The sequence below is a fragment of the Accipiter gentilis genome, chromosome 29 (assembly GCF_929443795.1).
Source record: "Accipiter gentilis chromosome 29, bAccGen1.1, whole genome shotgun sequence".
Classification (NCBI taxonomy): Eukaryota; Metazoa; Chordata; class Aves; order Accipitriformes; family Accipitridae; genus Astur; species Astur gentilis.
Window position 1 is genome coordinate 6,603,604 of NC_064908.1, and position 18,326 is coordinate 6,621,929.

Consider the following 18,326-nt stretch of genomic DNA (forward strand, 5'->3'; position numbering starts at 1 on the left):
AGGGACACCAGCATGTACCATGGGGAAGGGGGACATGGCCATGGGGTGGGAACACGCCTGTCCCCATGGCAGAATGGGGACATGGCTGTGTACCACAGGGACACAGCTGGGGACACAGTGGTGTGGGGAGGTGTCTGTGCCCCACTGTGTCCCCAGTGTCACCCTGGCAGACAGAGACCCCACAGGGCTCCACTGAGCTGGTGTCCTCTCTCCTGGAGTGTCCCCACAGCACAGCCACCAACAGCTGCCACTGCTGCCAGAACGGCGGCTTCTTCTCCTGGTACCACTGGCACCACGGCTGTCCCCTTGTCACCACGGCTTTCCCCTCATCAACACGGCTGTCCCCTCGTCACCACTGCTGTCACCACCATGGCTGTCCCTTTGTCACCACAAGCTGCCAATAAAGCACCAAGGAGCGCAGCCTGGGTGTCACCCACGAGTGTCCTGGGGGATGACGACATGGAGCCAAGTCTCCTGCCAGGCCTGGGCACCCCATATGGTGCTCACACACCTCGCACGGGGCTTGTACGCTCGTGTGGCCCTGTGTGACACTCACAGGTAGGGCCTATGTGGCTGGCGCAGCCCCGTGCGAAGCTCAGGCATGTTGCACGGAGCTTGCAGAGCCTCGTGCAAAGCCCTTGCACGCTGCAGTGCTGGTGCGGCCCGGTGCAGAGCTCACGGACGTGGCAAAGAGCTTCCAGAGTTTCACGCACAGGTGCTGTACGCCACAGGGCTCACGTGGCTCCACAGGCAGCTCACGCTCATTGTGTGGAGCTGGCATGGCCTTGCGCACAGCCCTCAAGCACTGCAGGGCTGGGAGAGCCCTGTGCACAGCTCACACGTGTTGCACTGTGGTCGCAGAGCCCTGTGCAAAGCCCTTGCGTGCCACAAGGCTTGCACAGCCCCGTGTGAAGCTCACAGAGCCTGGCATGCAGCCCTTGCACACTACAGGGCTTGCACAGCGCTTGCACAGCCCTGGGCAAAGCTTGCAGCACCTGCATGCAACCTTTGCATACTGCAGAGCTGGGGGAGCCCCGTGCACGGCTCACACGTGTTGTACGGTGCTGGCAGAGCCCCTGCATGCCGCAGGGCCCGGCACAGAGCTCCCACGCGTTGCACGGCGCTCGCAGGGCCGGGACCGTACTGGCCGGGACACACGGGCTCGGCGGCCCCGCTCCCACGCGTGGCGCGGCGGTCTGGGCCCGGCGGCGGGTCAGAATCGCAGGGCGCTCAGCGGCCGCGGCCTCGCCTATCTGATCGACTCATCCCGCCCGCCGCTGGCCGCCGCACAGCGCCCGTGGGCTTCGCGGCGCCGTTCTTCTCACCTCGGCCCGGCCCAGCCCGGCCCGGCCGATCGAATAAGATCAACGTGTAGGGGAAACGGGGGGAGGGGGGGGGTCTGGCGCGCGCCTCGCACACCCGCCTCGCACGCCGACAAGCACACAGGCCTTGCACACGCACAGGCACACGCACAGACACGCACAGGCACACACACGCTCACTCGCCCGCGCGGCCGGCTCACCCCACCCGCGCCGCCATTTTATGCCGCGGTCGCGCGGGGCACGACGGGAAGAGGCGGTGCGGGCCCCGCCCCGCCCCAGCGCGCCCCCTGGCGGCGGGAGGACCCGCCCCGCTCACCCCCACCCCCCCTCCTCCCCCCCCGTGTGTGCACGGGGCACGCGCACCCCCCCGCACACTTGTGCCCCGGGAGAGCGCGCGCGCGCGCGCGTGTGTGTGTACGTGTACACGCACACCGCGGCCCTGCGTGCTCGTGCTGCACACGCGTCTGCGCACAGCCTCACTTTGCACGCTCACCCCACCCCAGGGCACACACACACAGGGGTGCGAGTGTGCCCGGCTTCACACGTGTGTGCACACAGCACACCTCGGCCTTACGCCATCCCCCCCAAACACCAGACATGCGTGCGTGGCCTTGCACACTCCTCCCCTGCTGAGGCAGGCAGCGTGCATGCCTTGCACACTCATCCCCCCCAATCCCTCCCTCAGTGGCTGAATCCCTCCTGGCCCTGTGGGGCAGCAGGACCCGGCCCATGAGCCCCCTCCCTCTGCGGGACCACCCACCCCATGGAAGCCAGCCCCACAGAAGCCCCTTGCCCCCAGGAAGGGAGCCAAGGCTGCCCACAATGGAACCTCCACTTTATTTGCACGTCATGGTCCAGCGTTTACAAACTGGGGCGGGGGGGGGGGGGAGGTTACACACCTCGCAGCTACAGGGGGGACACCCCCACAGAGGAACCCCATGCACTCCCCTCCAGAGGAGTAGGGAAATCCCACTGGTGAGGTGAGGAGGGGCCCTGCCCGCCCCCCTCAGCCCCCCAGTCTCTGCGGTGGGGGGGGCCGCACCATCCCCTGTGAGCCCTGGGGGGGCCAGAGTCCTGCCAGGACACAGCGTTCGGCGTTGGGAGAAGGTGCTCACAGAGCACGGCCGGATCTTCTCTCTCACCGAGGGGCTGGCACTCCGAGCCCTTCGCCTGCCCAGGAACTCCCTTTCCAACAGCTTAAAGGCGGCTCGGTGGCACCCGTCGCTGCTCGGCCCCGCCAAGGGGTACAACGTGGGTTTAAGCAGGATGCCAGGCCATGGCGGCTCCCCAGAGTCACCGCAGGCAGGGTCCAGGCTGGCAACGGGGTGGCTGGGGTTGGTACCGGGGTCTCTGGTCGTCGTCGTTGCCGCTCCCGGCGGGTCCCCATGGGGTCACTTCACCACCAGGACGTAGAAAGCCATGAGGACGCAGGAGACGGCCACGGCCACGTGCAGCCGGGTGCCGATGACGGCAGCTGCGGGGTCAGGGTGGAAGGGGGGTGGGTGAGCTGGGGTAGGCACGGAGGCTGCCTGGGGCTGGGGCAAGACCCCCGTGCCCCCATCCCGGATCCCCATGGCCCCATCCCGGACCCCAGAGGTCCCGTCTCACCCTTGTAGAAGACACCCCAGACACCGCGCTTCTCGGAGAGCAGCCAGGCCTTGAGCCGTGGCACCTTCCGCAGGTAGGCGCAGGTGCAGACCAGGAGCAGCCCGAACACCAGCAGCCCGTCCAGCGAGTACACTGCAAGGGAGTCTCAGCGGGGCCAGGCCACCGGCACCCCGGTGCACCCTGGCCTCCCACCTTCAGCCCCACAAAGGACCCCGGCCTCCCAGCTACCCCCCAAATCCGAGGAGGGCCCTGACCTCCCAGCTCCCCCTGCTCAGGGACCCAGACCTCTGAGCACCCTCCCCCAAAGGCACCCAGACCTCCCAGCATCCCCTCAGAGGACCCAGACCCCACCCCCACCCCCAAAGGCACCCAGACCTTCCAGCCCCCCCCAAAGGCATCCAGACCTCCCAGCATCCCCTCAGAGGACCCAGACCCCACCCCCACCCCCAAAGGCACCCAGACCTCCCAGCACCCCCTCAGGGGACCCAGACCCCACCCCCACAGGCACCCAGACCTTCCAGCACCCCCTCAAAGGCACCCAGACCTTCCAGCCCCCCCCCCCCCCCCCAAGGAACCCAGACCCCCCCACCCCCACCGGCACCCAGACCTCCCAGCACCCCCTCAGGGGACCCAGACCCCACCCCCACAGGCACCCAGACCTTCCAGCACCCCCTCAAAGGCACCCAGACCTTCCAGCCCCCCCCCCCCCAAGGAACCCAGACCCCCCCACCCCCACCCCCAAAGGCACCCAGACCTCCCAGCACACCCTCAGGGGACCCAGACCCCACCCCCACCCCCAAAGGCACCCAGACCTCCCAGCTCGCCCCGCCCCAGCGACCCGGCGCCCCAGTGACCGGTCACCCCCTCCTCGCCCCGGGGGACCCTGAGGTGCCCAAGCAGCCGTGCCCCTCCCCCGCCGTGCCGCCCCTCACCGTTGGTCATGGCGGCGGCGGCAGCGGGGACCCCCACCGAGCTCCCCGGTCCGGCGGCGCTGCGCATGCGCGGGCCCCCCCCCCCCCCCCCCCCGCGGCCAACGCGACACCGGAATCCGCAGGCGCGGCCAGTCGCGCGCCGATGGAGCCAGGCGCGGCCAGCCGACGGCCGAACCGCCAGGCGGGGAAATCGAGCCGGCCTGAGAGAGCAGGCAGCCTCAATCGAGCGCCTATTGGGGGGGGCAACACCAGTATCGCCCAGTACTCGCCCCACCAGCCTCAGTGCACCCGGGCCCCACTTACCCCCAGTGCGCCCAGGAACTACCAGTGTACCCAGTGCGCTCACCCTGTGCACCCCGTCCCCCAGTAACACCCAGTCCTCCCAGTAACTCTGCAGTGCAACAAGTCCCCATCCCAGCCCCCAGTGACCCCCAGGCTCCCTGGTAACTCCCAGTGTCCCCATAAGCCCCCATGGCCCCCAGAGCACCCAGTCCCCATCCCAGCTCTTCCAGTAACCAGCAGTCCCCCAGTAACTAGGGTCCCCCAATAACCCCCAGTGCCCCCAGTATCCCAGTCCCTCCAGTAATCCCCAGTCTCCAGTAACTCCGTGTGCCACCCAATCCCCATCCCAGTCCCCCCCACAAACCCTGTTTCTCAAATAACCCCCAGTGCACCCAGTAACTCCCAGCACCCCCCATAATCCCCACTGCACCCAGTCCCCAATCCAGTTTCCCCAGCCCCCCCAATAACCCTCACAACCTAGTGGGACCAGTGCCCCCAGCAGATCCCAGTGCCCCCAGTGAGACCAGTGCCCCCAGCAGTGGCAGCGGGCACGGTGCCACCAGCCTTGCGCAGGACATGTGTCACCGTCCTCTCAGCCCTGTCAGGGCTAATCCCAGGGCTTAATGGCTTTTGCTGATAGGAGTGGGGCCGCCGTCACTGTCACCATCACCGGTGGAGCACACAGAGAGAACAGCCGGGCTCGGTGGAGCCAGCACCCGGCCCATGTCTCTGCGTCCCTGGCGTCCCAAGGCGTGGGGACAAGGACTGCCAGCACTGAGGACATGGGGCTGTTCCAGAGCAAGAGGGTGAGTGGTGGCAGCCTGGCCACCCCCGAGTCCTGGGCTGGGCCCTCCATCTCCCGTGCTAGGGGTGGGATGGGACAACAGGGGCCACCCTGAGACATTTCCCCAGGGAAAACATCTGGCTCTCTCCATGTTCCTACCCCTGGCATTCAGCCTGGGGACCCCTTGCCATCCTTAGGTTCCAGAGTTAACGTGGTGGATATCCATTCTCCTCTCCCTCCCACCACAGCCAGCCCTGAGGTCCCAGGGGGGAGGGACACCGGGGGGTGACTTGGTCCCCATGGGTGACAGCCATGGATGGACACAGGATGTCCAGCCCTGGAGAACCCATGGCTGTGCCCTGTCCTGTGCTAGGGAGGATGGGGGTGACGAGGAGGGACCTGGCTCTGTCCCCAGCCTGGGGAGGACCTGGAGCTAGGGACCCACCGAGTGTCCCTCTCTGACCCTGCTCTTTGCCTTTGCCAGGGTGACGACAAAGCCCCGAGGAGCAGCGCAGTGCTGGGTGGGTGCTGCTGGCACCATGGCATGGGGCTGGGGCTGTGGGGCCCAGGGGAATGGGGACCCTGTGGGCAGTGGGGACCTGTGGGGTGATGGGGACCTGAGGGGTGATGGGCACCCAATGGGCAGTGGGGACCCCAGGGATAATGAGGACCCCAAGGGACAATGGGGACCCCAAGAGGTGACGGGGACCTCAAGGGATGATGGGAGAATATGGGAACCATAGGGAGGCCTGCGGATAGGGACAGGGACACTTGGGCACGGGATCCTGGAGGGTGCCAGTTGCTGGGGGACAGCATGTGGGGACCCCAGACTGTGACACCCCGAGACCCCCAGGCTGGGGGACATGGGGGCTGGTGTCCAGGATCTTGCCCTGTGCTGGCATGTGGCTCCACGTGAAGGACCCAGGCAGCGTCACCCCATCCCCTGGTGACCCTGTCCCAGGCTGTCCCATCCCTCGTGGTGACCCCACACCCCAATGACCCCGTCCCTGGTGACCCTCTCCCATGGGTGACCGCAGCCCTCCTGGTGACCCATTCCCCAGTGACCCATCCCATGGTGACCTCATCCCCCTGTGACCCCTGCTACCCCTCCAGAGGGTGACGGGAGTGATGTTCTCTCCCCGCACATGGCCACCGATGGCCACGGGGGCCTCATCCAGCCCAGGAAGGTGCCAAACCCAGTGCGGGAGTCCCAGAGCCACCGGGAGCTGCACCGGGAGCTGCTCTTCAGCCACAGCAGGTGAGCAGGGATGGGACCCGGGGCGTGGGGACGGGACAGTCCCCAGCTGGGTGGCCAGGTGGGGGTGGCCCCATTGAAGTCCATCTGTCTGTCCCCACAGGGGGATCCTGCCCCGGCACAGGGCCGAGCTCCCGCGGGTGCTGGAGAGCCGGCGGCTAAGGCAGCTGAGGGAGGAGCTGCAGGGACCCCCCTCCGACCTGGAGCAGCAGCTGAGGAAACGGCACCAGAGGCTTGAGGAGGTCTGTGCCATCCCTCTGTCCCCCATCCTTCTGTGCCAGCCATCCATCCCTACATTCAGCCCAGACCTCCTGCCTTCACCTCACCCTCCTCCATCCACCCATCCACCCTTCATCCCTCCCTCCATCCTTCCATCCATCCATGGATTCATCCACCTGTGCCACCATCCATCCATCCCTTCCTCCCTTCATGCATGCATACATCTGTCTATCCATCCACCCATCCTTTCTTCCCTTCATGCACACATGCGTCCATCCATCCCTCCATCCATCCATCCATCCGTCCATGTATCCATCTGTCCATCCACCTCCCCCATCCACCCACTCCCCCCCTCCAGCCCCCATCCATTCCTCATTGCCCCACGGATTTGGGGTTTGGCCAAAGGAGTCCACACCATGGGGACAGTTGGGTGATGGCCGGGCTGTTGGGACGGCTGGGTTGAGGAACGGCCGGGGGAGGCTGGGTTGGAAGGACAGGTCAAGAGATGGTCAAGGGCGACCAGATCTTAGGGACGGCTGATGGAGCCTGGGTTGATGGGACACCCGGGTCAGGAGATAGCTGGGTTGTGGGGACAGTCGAGGGGACCCAGACCGGGACCCATGCCTGTCCCTCCTGCGCCCCACTTACCGCAGCATGAGCGGGAGGCAGCGGCGGGGCCAGATCCAGGCCCTCGCCCCGAGTTCCTTCTGGTGCGGGACAGCCTGAGGAAGATGAAGCTGGCGGAGCCGGGTGCCTGGCAGATGTGAGCAGGAGCTGGCCCGGCAGAGCGGGGACAGCTGCCCCTGGACCCCGCCATGGCGGCACACCGGGCTCCCCCCATCTCCAGCACATCCCAGTGCTGGGAACGGCACCGAGCGCTGTCATTCTGGGAGAGCTCGTGGTCGGGGGCGGCCGTGGGTACCACTGCCTCGGCGTCCCCAAAGCGGTGAGAACCAACGCACCAAGGGCTGGAATGAGCTGGCAGAGCCAGGGCAGCGCCGGGGGCGGCATGGGGAGGTGGCGGGCAACGGTCTCACCCCGACCTGCACCTGCTCCATCTCTCTCTGACAAAAAAACCCATGAAATAAAGGCTTTCATCTGGTTTTCTTGATGCAAATGTGCTGGGGACGGGGACGGGGATGGGGACGGAGATGGGGACGGGGACAGTGATGGGGTGGTATTGGCTTGGGTTGACGGCTTGCAGTGGGGAGGGAGAGAAGCCATGGTGAAAGCTGCAGGGTGGGTTGGTAGCCAGTGGCTCGGTTTCTGGTGGTCCCACCAGCCCAGATGCTGGCTAGTGTCCACCCAAGGCCTTCAGCCATTACCTGGTGGCGCAAAGCCTTCCTCCACCCCACCCCCGGTCTTCCTTTCCACCACTCCTTTTTTGGGGGTTTCTTTCTTCTCGTTGTGTTTTTTTTTCTGTTTCCAAAATTAAACATGCTTCACCTCCTGCCCCTTCCACCCTGCAGCCCTTGCCCTGTTGGAAAGGAAGTGTGAGACGCTGTTTTTGAGCAGAGCTCAGATCAACAACCCAACCGCTGGGCGCGGCAAGCACCACCCTGGGCACCGGGGAGGGCATCTGGCCACTGCCATGGCTCCTGAGGAGCTTGCCGGCTCGGCCGACTACGATTACCCACCAGTAACCAATGTGACGGGGAACCAGGAGGTCTTCTCCAGGTGGGAGGTCTTCTTCACCACTGTCTTCATCCCCATCCTCTACTCCTTCATCTTCCTCCTCGGCCTCGTGGGAAACCTCTTCGTCATCGTCCTGATGGCCAAGAAGAGTGGGGGCAAGAGGATGGTGGACACCTTTGTGCTGAACCTGGCAGTGGCCGATGTTATCTTCATCTGCACCTTGCCCTTCTGGGTGGTGGCAGGGGCACGGGGGAACCGCTGGCTGCTCGGTGAAGGGCTCTGCAAGGTGAGCAGCTATGCCATCGCAGTCAATCGCTGCTCCAGCATCCTCTTCCTCACCGCCCTCAGCGTGGAGCGCTACCTGGTCATCAGGAAGGTACTGGACACCAAGATGATGGGTTCCCAGAGGCACGTCCACGTCACCTGTGGCATCATCTGGACTGTGTCTCTCCTCCTGGGTGCCCCATCCTTGGTGTACCGGCAGCTGGATGGGGACGACTGCTGGGATGAAGATGGAGAGGACTTCAGCCTGGCCATGGTCTTCCTCACCTTCCTCCTGCCCTTGGGGGTCATCTCCTTCTGCTACTGCTCCATCTACTGCCAGCTCCAGCGCCACGTCCGGCTGGGCAGGGGCGTCCGGCGTTCCCACCGTGCCATCGTCACCATTGTCGCAGCCTTCCTCTGCTCCTGGTTGCCCCTCAACGCCTGCAAGGTGCTGCTCTTCTTCCTTGCCAAGGGGACGCTGGTCCTGTCCCAGGGACAGGAGGTGGCCCTGAGGTGGGTGGTAGCCGGCAGCACCTGCCTGGCCTTCGTTAACAGTTGCGTCAACCCCCTTGTCTATGCCCTGATGGACAGACGCTGCCGTCCCCAATGTCTCTTCAGTCCCCGCGCACTGGGGACGGGTCCCGGCGCGGCCACCCCCTCCTCCGCCACCGACTCCAGCCTCCTCTTTGGTGGCTGGATCCGGACCAAGACCCCCGCCGGACCCCGGCACAGGAGCAGGACCGAGCTCCAGCTGGCACTGGGGGTCCTGCGGGACCACCCCAGGGTGAGTCCTCCCCCCTCCTCCCCAGCGTCCCTGGGTGCCACCGCCGTCCCCCCTGTCCCACCTGGTCCTCAGCAGTAAACGTGGGTCCAAGCCATCCCGGTGCGATTCCTGAGGGAGCTGCTGCCTCATGGTCTGCCCGCAGCCCCGGCGCAGGCAGCATCTGGCCCCCAGGATAAACCCCCTCTGCCCCATCGCCCCCCGCAGGGATGCTCTTCATAAGGGATGGCTTCAGGAGCAAGAACCTGGGTTTAATTCCAATTTAATCCCAATTAATACAAATTTAGCCTTATCACTAATGAAGTATTTAAGTCTTCGAGCTGTTTTTACCGCCCGCTGGGGGGAAGGGGGGGGTTCGGTGCCAGCAGGGCTGCCAGCAGCTCTGCCTGGCGTGGGGCCACACTGAGAAAAAAACCTTTTTTCTCCAAATCTGCCTTTTTACTCCAAATCTGCCCTTTCCTGGTGCTGCTGGGCTTCCTGCCACCCCCCCCCCCGCCTTGTGCTGTTGGGCAAGGGGTGGCTGCGGCAAAGACGGGGTGTCATGTCCGTGTCGTCCCCCCCCCCAGTCACAGAGGGACTCGGGGACACAGGGAAGCCGCGGGTGGAGGGGAAGGTTTTGGGGAGTTTGTGGAGGTGCAGGGCACTGCTGCTGCCTGCACTCCTGCCTGCATCTGCCTGGGGCTGGCTTTGCTGTCTGCACGCTTGCTGCGCCTCTCCTCCCTGCACCCTGCCTGCACCCCTGGCCTGTGCCTGCCCTGCTTGCAGCTCTTCCTGCCTGCTCCCTGCCTGCACCCTCACCTGCACCCTGCCTGCAGCCTGCCCGCACCTCTCCTGCCTGCATCCCTGCCTGCATCTCACCCACCTGCACCTGTGCTGTCTGCACGCTTGCCGCTCCTCTCCTGCCTGCAGCCCTTGCCTGCATCTCCCCTGCGTGCACCCTGCCTGCACCCTGCCCTCTCATCCCCGTCCTCGCAGGCTGTGGGACCGTCCCGTGGGGCTGAGACACACTTTCCACCAGCTGCCCCACGCCGGCAGCGCAGGATGTGGCCGACTCACCCGTGCCAGCCGCCCTGATTCATCTCACACTGCACCGGCGGCTGCGGCAGTGCCGTTCCCACGTCCTGGCACTGCCCTGCTCTGACCCTCGCCTGTCACCTCCTGCCTGGGACAGGGACAGGACAGGGATGGCGACAGGGACAGGGACAGGCTGCCTTGGCTCCCCGTGGGTTCCTGCTCCAGGGAAGGGACGGTGGTGGCAGTGCCAGGGCAGCACCTCCAACCTCCCACCCTGCCCGCACTGACGGGCTTGGGTCCCTGCCTGCCCCCGGCATTCTGGGGACACCAACCCCAGGGGAGATCCCCCGGCCATGGGCCATGGCAGGCACAGGGTGAGTGTCCCTGTGCTTGACCCGGCCCTGCCTGGCACTGGGGATGGAGCCTCCACCTGGCACTGTGCCATGGTGGGCCAGGCTGTGCCAGGCTGTGCTGTGCCAGGCCGTGCCAGGCAGTGCCATGCTGTGCCAAGTTGCACCATGTCGTGCCATACTGTGCCACACCATACCACACTATGCTGTACTGTCCCATGTCATACTATGCCATACCATGCCGTGCCATGCCATGCCATGCTGTGTCATGCCGTGCCTTCCCCTGGCATACTCTTCCATGCCACATGCTGTACGGTGCCACCCCACCCCACTCAGTGCCACGCTGTGCCATACCGTGCCGTGCCACGTTGCACCTCTGTGCTATGCCGTGCCATACCACACCATGCTGTGCCACACCATACCATACTGTGCTGTGCCATACCATGTCATACCATACTGTGCTGTGTCCTGCCATAATGTGCTGTGCCATGCCATACTTTTCCATGCCATACTGTGCCACACCACACCACACTGTACTTTGCCACACCACCACACTCAGTGCCATATGGTGCTGTGCCATGCCAAGCAGGCAGGCAGGCCCTCACCGTCGTCGTCCGTCGTGGGGTGGAGGCCGGGGCGCGTGGGGCGGCGCGGGCGCGGGTGCTGCCGCCGGCGGCAGCCAGGGAAGGTCTTGCTCACCCGCTCCTCCCCTCCGCCTCAAGTCAAAACACGTCCCCGTGTCCCGGGCGCAGCAGAGCCGGCAGCGGCGGCGAGCGCCCAGGTAAGGCATCGCCCGCCGTCCCCGCCGCGGACCCCCTGGGCACCCCCCCCCCTTCCCTGCCTCAGTTTCCCCCAGACGTGGAGCGTCTGGGGGAAACTGAGGCTCGGTAGGCACCAAAGCAATGCAAAAGCAGGGGCGAGCAACACCCCTGCCCCTCTCCCACCCGTTTGCCCCCCCCCAAGAGCAGGGGGTTGTTGGGGTGCTGGGAGGGGATCTGCTTTCCCAGGGCCGGTGGCCGCCCCCAGCCCGGGAGCCGCCTCCAGCCCGGACGGAAAAGAAATCAAAACTGGGAGAGGCGCCCAGTGAAACCGGCCAGGGCGGGAGCGAGGCCCCCCCCGGTCGTCCCCCCCCGCCGCACCCCGACCACCTTTGCCCCCGGGATGGGTCTCGTCCAGGCAACCCTGGCTGCCACGCACGTGTTTGCACACCTTTGTTTATCGTAGGACCTACAAGAAGGCAGGCAAAGCAAACACGGCCTCGCCTTCCTCCCCCCGCCGCCATCACTGGAGCTGGCGGCGGCCAGGAAGGACGGGGTGATGCTGAGGGTTGGGGGCAGTGCGGGGGGGGCTGCACCCATGGGTGCTGCCTGGGGGGTGGCGTGGGGACAAGGCATCTCCCCGCTGTTGCCCGTAGGGTCCCGGCCTGGCATGGGGGAGGCAAGCGACACCGACAGTGGGATCATGCTGCATTCGGGTGAGCGCTGGGGGCGTATTTCGGGGGGGGAGGGAAGGTCTTGGAGTGCCCCCATCCCCCATATGTGCTCTTACAGCATGTCCCCCCCAGCTGAGAATGGAGGACTTCAGTGCATGGGGCCACCCTGGGGACACACAAAAGCTCCTCGCGGGGGGGATGTTGAGGAAATGGGGGATTCCCCTGGTTTCAGGGAGGGCACCCAAGCATGGGGGGGGGGCCCTCGACCGGCTTTGACTCAGCCGGGTTTCACTCAGGGATGGCTGAGTCAGGGCGAAACCTTCCCCATGTGTCGTGTGTGTCGTCGTCCCCCCACGCTGGGAAATCACGGCTGCCTCAGGGGAGCCTGAACACCCATGGGTGCTGCTTGGGGGGTGAGTGTGTGCGGAGCAGGGGGAGCTCACGGCTGCTTTTCCCCTTTCTGGAGTTGGGGGAAACTGAGGCAGGGAGGTGGGGGGGGGGGGCATCCAGGTGCATCTCAGCAGGAATCTGCCTGCCCGTCCCTCCATCCGTCCGTCCGTCCGTCCCCAGGCCCCGACAGCCCCGTGTCACCCCTGAAGGAGCGGGCGCAGGCAGGGCGCAGGCAGCAGCAGGCGTTGGAAGCCCGGCTGGAGGGCTGCGTGCAGGAGCTGCGGCGGCTCTGCCTACGCGAGGCGGTGAGCGGGGCTGGGGGGGACACCCTGCCCGACCCCCCCCCCCCCCCCCCCCTCCACGGCAGCGGCTCAGTGTCCCCGTGCCGTCCCCAGGAGCTGACGGGAACGCTGCCCCGCGAGTACCCCCTGAAAGCTGGCGAGAAGCCCCCCAAGGTCCGCCGCAGGATCGGTGCTGCCTTCAAGCTGGATGAGACCCTCGTCCTGCGTGGGGCGGTGAGGGGCTCCCTGGGGTGCAAGCGGGGGGGGGGGGGGAGAGTGGGGACCCCTCTCCATCCCATCCCATCCTGCAGCTGCTGGCAAAGCCCAAGCATCACCCAGAGATGTCACCATCCCGTGGAAGAAATTCATATTCCCCCTCGTTAGACAAAGCCTTCGTTAGCGTGCAAGTGTGATGGGGGGTGGTGGGGTGCCGAGCGTGTCCCCTCCGTCCCCAGGACCCGCTGAGCGCCCTGGAGCGGGACCTGGCACTCCAGCTGCAGATCGCCAAGGCCGCCCGGCGCCTCTGCCGAGAGGAGAACATCAGCAAGCGGCTCCGCAAGCGCCGGCAGACGGCGGCACTGCTGGAGGAGCAGAAGCTGAAGGACCTGGAGAACATCCTCAACCAGCGACGGCTCCTGGCTGGTCGAAGGCCCCTGCCTGCCGGCGGTGGAACCGATGCTGCCGAGGGTGAGCCCTCCTGTGTGCACCCCTCTTGGCTGGTGGCGGCTTGTTTGGGGGATGCTGGAAGTCAGGGAGCTGGAAATGGGTGCAGCTTGGTTGGGTGTCCCTGGTGAATGCACCCCGCTGTGCCATCCCTGGCATGTGCACCCCAATCCTCCATCCCCAGTGAATGCACTCCACTGGATGCACCCCAATACCCCATCCCCAGTGCATGCACCCCAATTCCCCATCTCCTGTGAATGCACCCCCCTGGATGCTCCCTGAAATGCCATCCCTGGTGCATGCACCCTGATATGCTCTTTGCATGAATGCACCCCAATCCCCCCACCCCCAGTGAAGGCACCCCAATATGCTCTCCCCAATAGATGCACACTGGTGAACACACCCCAATACTTCATCCCTGTTGAAAGCACCCTCACGAATGCACCCTGATATGTGATCCCCAGTGAATGCACCCCAATACTTCATCCCTGCTGACTGCACCCCGATACACCATCCCCAATGATTGCACCCCCCTGATGCACCCCAATACTTCATCTCTGGTGGTTGGACCCTTGTGAATGCACCCCAAAACTTCATCCCCAGTGCATGCACCCTGATACACCATCCCTGAAGATTACAGTCCCCTGATGCACCCCAATACTTCATCCCCAGTGATTGCACCCCCCTGATGCACCCCAATACTTCATCCCTGCTGATTGCACCCCGATACACCATCCCTGCTGTATGCACCCCCATGAATGCACCCCAATACTTCATCCCTGCTGAATGCACCCCATGACTGCCTCCTGATCTGCCAGCCCCAGTGAGTGCCCCCCAACAGGTGGCAGGATTTGGCCCGTCTGCCATGTCCCCATCCCGGTGGCAGCTGTCCAAGCGAGTCCCCACTCGCCCCTGTATGCGCCTTGGCCTTGGCTCCATCCTCACCGCCCTCCATCAGCCCCTAAGGACCAGGGACATGGTGGTTCTTTCCCTCTTGGTGCCCCCAAACCTGCCCAGCACCCCTCCTCCTGCCCGGCCTGGGCAGGCTGGGAGCTGCCTGCAGTGCCGGCAACGCAGCTCAGCAAAGCCGGCCTGGCCGGTACCGCCACCGTCCCGGAGCGTGTCGGGACAGGCGGCGTGGGAGAGGGGGAGCGGAGGCCTCCGGGGACGCGCTGGGTGGCGGCGGGTGCCGTGGGAGCGTTTTGGCACTCGCCGGCGGCACCGGCACCGTTCTCACCCGTCCCCTGCCCCGCAGAGCTCAGTGCCTCCGACGACAGCTCCCTGTCGGACGCCGTCCTGCTGGAGGAGGGTAAGGGGGCTGTGGGGACCGGGGGGGGGGGAACAGTGCCCCCCAGGTGTCCCCTCCATCCCAACCCACCATCTCTCCCGCAGAGGAGACGCGGCCGTCGGGACCTGCCACCCCGCGGGGGTCCCCATCCCCCGAGGAACCCGCTGAGGAGGAGGGGTCGGGGCCCCCGCCAGCCCCCCCCAGCCCCTGGCGGGACACCAGCCTCGACAGACCCTACGAGAAGGCCAAAAAACCCGGCGTTGACCCCGGGGATGGGGAAACCCGGGGTTCCCGGTGCTACCCTGGGTCCCCGCCAGCCGTCCCCACTGCCCCCTCGGCCCCCAGCAGCCCTGACCCCGCAGCCTCGCCAGCGCCCAGGGCGGGGGACGTCCCTCCCTACCGCTTCGTCCCCATCAGGACCCTGGTGTTGTGCCGGCAGGCGGGCTCCAGCGCTCCCAGCACCCCGGAGCCATCGGGCCGGCGGGGACAGTCCCAGTCCCTGAGGTATGTCCTGTGCATGGCGGGGGACACACAAGGGCTTCTGCAAAGGGGGATGGAGATAACCCTGTGGGGAGGAGGAAGGAGATAACCCCATGGAGATGATGAAATGAAATCCATGGGGAGGAGGATGGAGATAATCCCATGGGGAGGATGGAGCTAAATCCATGGGGAGGAGGATGGAGATAACTCCATGGGGAGGATGGAGTGAAACCCACAGGGAGGAGATTGGAGGTAACTCCATGGGGAGGAGTATGGAGATGTCCTCACGAGGAGGATGGAGCTAAAGCCATGGGGAGGAGGATGGAGACAACAGCAATGGGAGGATGGAACTAACCCTATGGGTAGGATGGAGACAACCTTATGGGGAGGATGGAACTAACCCTATGGGGAGGATGGAGGCAACCCTGTGGAGAGGAGGTTGGAGATAACCCTATGTGGAGGATGGACATAAATCCATGGGAAGGAGGATGGAGCTAATCCCATGGGGAGGAAGCTGGAGCTAACCCCGTGGGGAGGCTGCACCCTGCACTCATGGGGTGCTCAGCCTCCCGCACCCCTTGGCCACCCATTTCCTGGCTTGCCCTGACTTTTGGGCAGGTGGTGAGAGGAAGGGTCTGTCTCCAGCTGCAGCCCTCCTGCCCGCAGGGTGGAAGCGTGCTGGCAGCCTGGCGAGCCGCGGGGCCGCAGTGCCATACCCCGCCGGCGCCCCACGTACTACACGGTGACGGTGCCCACCTCCTGCATCCCGACCCCTGGCCCCACACACCACTCCGGCTCCGACGACAGCATCTCCGACCTCTCCAGCATCTCCCACGCCACCTCCCCAGGCAGCAGCAGCCCCGACGTCTCCTTCCCGCGCCCTCCGGTCCCGCCGCCCCTCGCCGAACCTGGTTACTACCCCCGGGGTGCCCACCGGTTCCTGCCACCCGCTGGCCCCCCAGCTTTCCTCTACGAGCAGGATCTGGCTCCGTTACGCTACCAACGCCTGGTGCCCTCGCACAGCCGCATCGTGCGCACCCCCTCGCTCAAGGACTACGCGCCGGCGGGCGGCCGGGGGCTCTCCAAGGCGGCCGTGACCGAGGAGCTCAAGTCGTGGCACCAGCGCGCCCGGCTGCGGGGTGCCCGTCCCCACTCCCTTGACCGGCAAGGGGCCTTTCGGGGACCCCGTGGTGGGACCACCAGGGACGTGCCCACCACCCGTGGAGTCCTGCCACGGGCTCAGGTAGGGCATGGGGTCCGGCCAGTACAGGGACTGGAGTGGGGACATGGGAGGGTGGGGGGCACTGTGGTCCTCGTCTCCATATGGGGATCCCCTGGGTGCTGCCCTCAGGCTGACTGAGCGACATGAGTTGTCACCCTGAGGTGTTTCAGGGACAAGTGGCTCTGGTGGGGTCTCATGAGGTTCCCCAGAGCAGGAGTGGGAAATGGTGAAAAATTCACCATGGGGAAAAATTGAGGTCCAATGACAGGTCCCTGGGGCAGGACCATGGTCTCAGAGGGGTCTTGGGGATGGGACCAAGGTCCTTCAATGTCCTTTCGGGCAGGATGGGGAGCCTCTGAGGGTCCCTCTGGGCCGGTCCTGGGTCCCACAGGCCAAGCCTGGGGTCCCATGAGGGTCCCTGGCGTAGATGCAGGATCCTAAGGGGGCCCTTGGGGCAGGACCAGGGTCCTGACTGGGTCCCACTCGGAGGATTGGGGTCCTGAGGGGATTGCGGGGGAATTTGGGTCCTGTGAGGGTCCCTTGGGGCAGGACTGGGGACCCCTAAAGGTCCCTGCAATAGGACTGGTGAAGGTCCCATGGGACGGGACCAGGTCCTAAGGGGGTCCCTGGGACAGGGTCAGGGTCCCAGAAGGGTCCCTAGGGCAGGATTGGGGTCCTGAGGAGGTCCCACAGCCAGGACCAGGGTCTTGTGAGGGTGTTGGCCACAGGACCAAGGTCCCTGAAGGTCCTTTGGGGCAGGATGGGGACCTTCTGAGGGTCCCTCTGGGCAGATCCAGGGTCCCACAGGCTGGGCTTGGGGTCCCATGAGGGTCCCTGGGGCAGGTGCGGGATCCTAAGGGGGTCCTTGGGGCAGGACTGGGGGCCCATGCGGATCCCTCCAGTCATACCCAGGGTCCTATGAGCAGGACCCAGGCTCCCAAGCGGGTCCCTGGGGCAGGAGCAGGGTGTCCCTGGGCAGGGGGGTCCCTGCAGACATTTTGGGGGCTGGGTCCCTGCCCTCCACCTGGGGGGTCCTACCGGGATGGGTGCATGCCATAGACCTTAGCACACCGGCACGGTGTGAAGGGACAGTCAGGACCTGCACGCCGGGCAAGCCGGGACCTGCAGCTGTGTCCCTGCAAACAGCCCCCCCGCAACCCCTGCCCTGGGATGTGCACCCCAGGGTGCTGCCCTGGTGCGGGGAGGGGGGCCGGCACCCACGGGCTCCTTCTCCCACGCAGGCGCCCCCGATTCACGTCCTGCGGCGCTCCCCGGACGGCGTGCCCGTGCAGGTCTACGTGCCTGAGAACGGCGAGATCGTCACACAAGTGTAAGCGTGGACACCCCCACACACACCCCGGGAGGGGGGCACAGCCTGGCTGGCCCAGGGACAGTGGGGACCAGGCCGTCCCACGCCCCCCTACCCCAGCATGGGTACACAGGTGGGAGGCGCGGCCGCCCCCCACCAGCACTCCCGGTGTGCGTGGGGCTGGGACGGGGTGGCCGGGGCTGGCCCCCCACTCCATGTCCCCTCACCGCCACCATGACCCCGATGCTGACGGTGCCACCGCGATCCTCGATTTGGGGCTTTGGTCTCTAATAAAGGTGGTCGTTGGGGTGCTCCTGCCCTCACCAGCCCCTCGGGACGTGTCGCCTCTGTCCCCAGCCCCATCGCCTGCCGGGTTCCCCCATCCCCTGGATGTGGCGCTACATTGGCATTGCCAGGATCGGGCCCCAGTGGTTTGGGGTCCAGCTGTGCCTCTGTGGGCTTGGGATAGTGACGGGGTGACCCCGGTGCCCAGGGGGCATCCGCCGTCCAGCCATGGCCCCCAGCACCCAGCGAGCCCTTGGCCTGGCTGGGATGGGGGTGCTGGGAAAGGGGGTGCAGGGGAAGGGAAGGGGGAGAGGGAAAAGATGGGGTGCAGGGGAGGGGTGCAGGGGAAGGGGTGCAAGGCTGGGTGAAGGGACGGGGTGCAGGGGGAGGGGAAATAAGGGGTGCAGGGGAGGGGAAGGGGTAGGAGAAGGGGTGCTGGGAAGGGAAATGGTGGGGAGGGGGGGCGCAGGGAAGGGGTGGGGTGCAGGGCAGGGGGAGCAGGGGCTGTGAAAGGCAGGGCTGCCGGGGGT

At 65.9% G+C, this 18,326-nt stretch overlaps 4 protein-coding genes and 1 non-coding gene across 5 annotated transcripts; 3 read left to right on the forward strand and 2 right to left on the reverse strand.

The window, feature by feature from the left end:
* Positions 1-1,208: 1,208 nt before the first annotated feature.
* Positions 1,209-1,505, reverse strand: LOC126052539 (small Cajal body-specific RNA 2). Its single transcript, XR_007510075.1, has one exon. It is a non-coding gene; the product is annotated as a small Cajal body-specific RNA 2 (non-coding RNA).
* A 640-nt stretch (positions 1,506-2,145) lies between these two features.
* On the reverse strand, positions 2,146-4,101 carry TMEM167B (transmembrane protein 167B). The gene is made up of 3 exons (XM_049832163.1): positions 3,863-4,101; positions 2,931-3,062; positions 2,146-2,796 (listed from the first exon to the last, which is right to left on the reverse strand). The coding sequence occupies exons 1-3, from the start codon at positions 3,927-3,929 to the stop codon at positions 2,714-2,716; spliced, it is 282 nt and encodes a 93-aa protein (XP_049688120.1). The 5' UTR covers positions 3,930-4,101; the 3' UTR covers positions 2,146-2,713.
* A 559-nt stretch (positions 4,102-4,660) lies between these two features.
* Positions 4,661-7,474, forward strand: LOC126052162 (protein FAM107B-like). The gene is made up of 5 exons (XM_049832425.1): positions 4,661-4,950; positions 5,413-5,449; positions 6,042-6,186; positions 6,287-6,425; positions 7,056-7,474. Exons 1-5 carry the CDS (start codon positions 4,768-4,770, stop codon positions 7,167-7,169), a joined length of 618 nt encoding a protein of 205 aa, XP_049688382.1. The 5' UTR covers positions 4,661-4,767; the 3' UTR covers positions 7,170-7,474.
* A 519-nt stretch (positions 7,475-7,993) lies between these two features.
* On the forward strand, positions 7,994-9,163 carry LOC126052363 (probable G-protein coupled receptor 25). Its single transcript, XM_049832916.1, has one exon. The coding sequence runs from the start codon at positions 7,994-7,996 to the stop codon at positions 9,161-9,163; it is 1,170 nt and encodes a 389-aa protein (XP_049688873.1).
* Positions 9,164-11,802: 2,639 nt separating this feature from the next.
* LOC126052157 (innate immunity activator protein-like) lies at positions 11,803-17,746 on the forward strand. The gene is made up of 8 exons (XM_049832418.1): positions 11,803-11,920; positions 12,449-12,573; positions 12,664-12,783; positions 13,005-13,236; positions 14,468-14,521; positions 14,605-15,004; positions 15,647-16,223; positions 17,444-17,746. Exons 1-8 carry the CDS (start codon positions 11,803-11,805, stop codon positions 17,534-17,536), a joined length of 1,719 nt encoding a protein of 572 aa, XP_049688375.1. The 3' UTR covers positions 17,537-17,746.
* The last annotated feature ends 580 nt before the right edge of the window (positions 17,747-18,326 follow it).

Bases quoted from the DNA above. Each gene is read 5' to 3' on its own strand.
- LOC126052363 (XM_049832916.1), top strand. From the start codon at position 7,994: ATGGCTCCTGAGGAGCTTGCCGGCTCGGCCGACTACGATTACCCACCA.
- LOC126052157 (XM_049832418.1), top strand. From the start codon at position 11,803: ATGGGTGCTGCCTGGGGGGTGGCGTGGGGACAAGGCATCTCCCCGCTG. The intron at 11,921-12,448 runs GTGAGCGCTGGG...GTCCGTCCCCAG, and splicing joins TGGGATCATGCTGCATTCGG to GCCCCGACAGCCCCGTGTCA. The intron at 13,237-14,467 runs GTGAGCCCTCCT...CCTGCCCCGCAG, and splicing joins TGGAACCGATGCTGCCGAGG to AGCTCAGTGCCTCCGACGAC.
- TMEM167B (XM_049832163.1), bottom strand. From the start codon at position 3,929: ATGCGCAGCGCCGCCGGACCGGGGAGCTCGGTGGGGGTCCCCGCTGCC. The intron at 3,063-3,862 runs GTGAGGGGCGGC...ACTCCCTTGCAG, and splicing joins CGCCGCCGCCATGACCAACG to TGTACTCGCTGGACGGGCTG. The intron at 2,797-2,930 runs GTGAGACGGGAC...CTGACCCCGCAG, and splicing joins CTGGGGTGTCTTCTACAAGG to CTGCCGTCATCGGCACCCGG.
- LOC126052162 (XM_049832425.1), top strand. From the start codon at position 4,768: ATGGCTTTTGCTGATAGGAGTGGGGCCGCCGTCACTGTCACCATCACC. The intron at 6,187-6,286 runs GTGAGCAGGGAT...CTGTCCCCACAG, and splicing joins CTGCTCTTCAGCCACAGCAG to GGGGATCCTGCCCCGGCACA. The intron at 6,426-7,055 runs GTCTGTGCCATC...CACTTACCGCAG, and splicing joins GGCACCAGAGGCTTGAGGAG to CATGAGCGGGAGGCAGCGGC.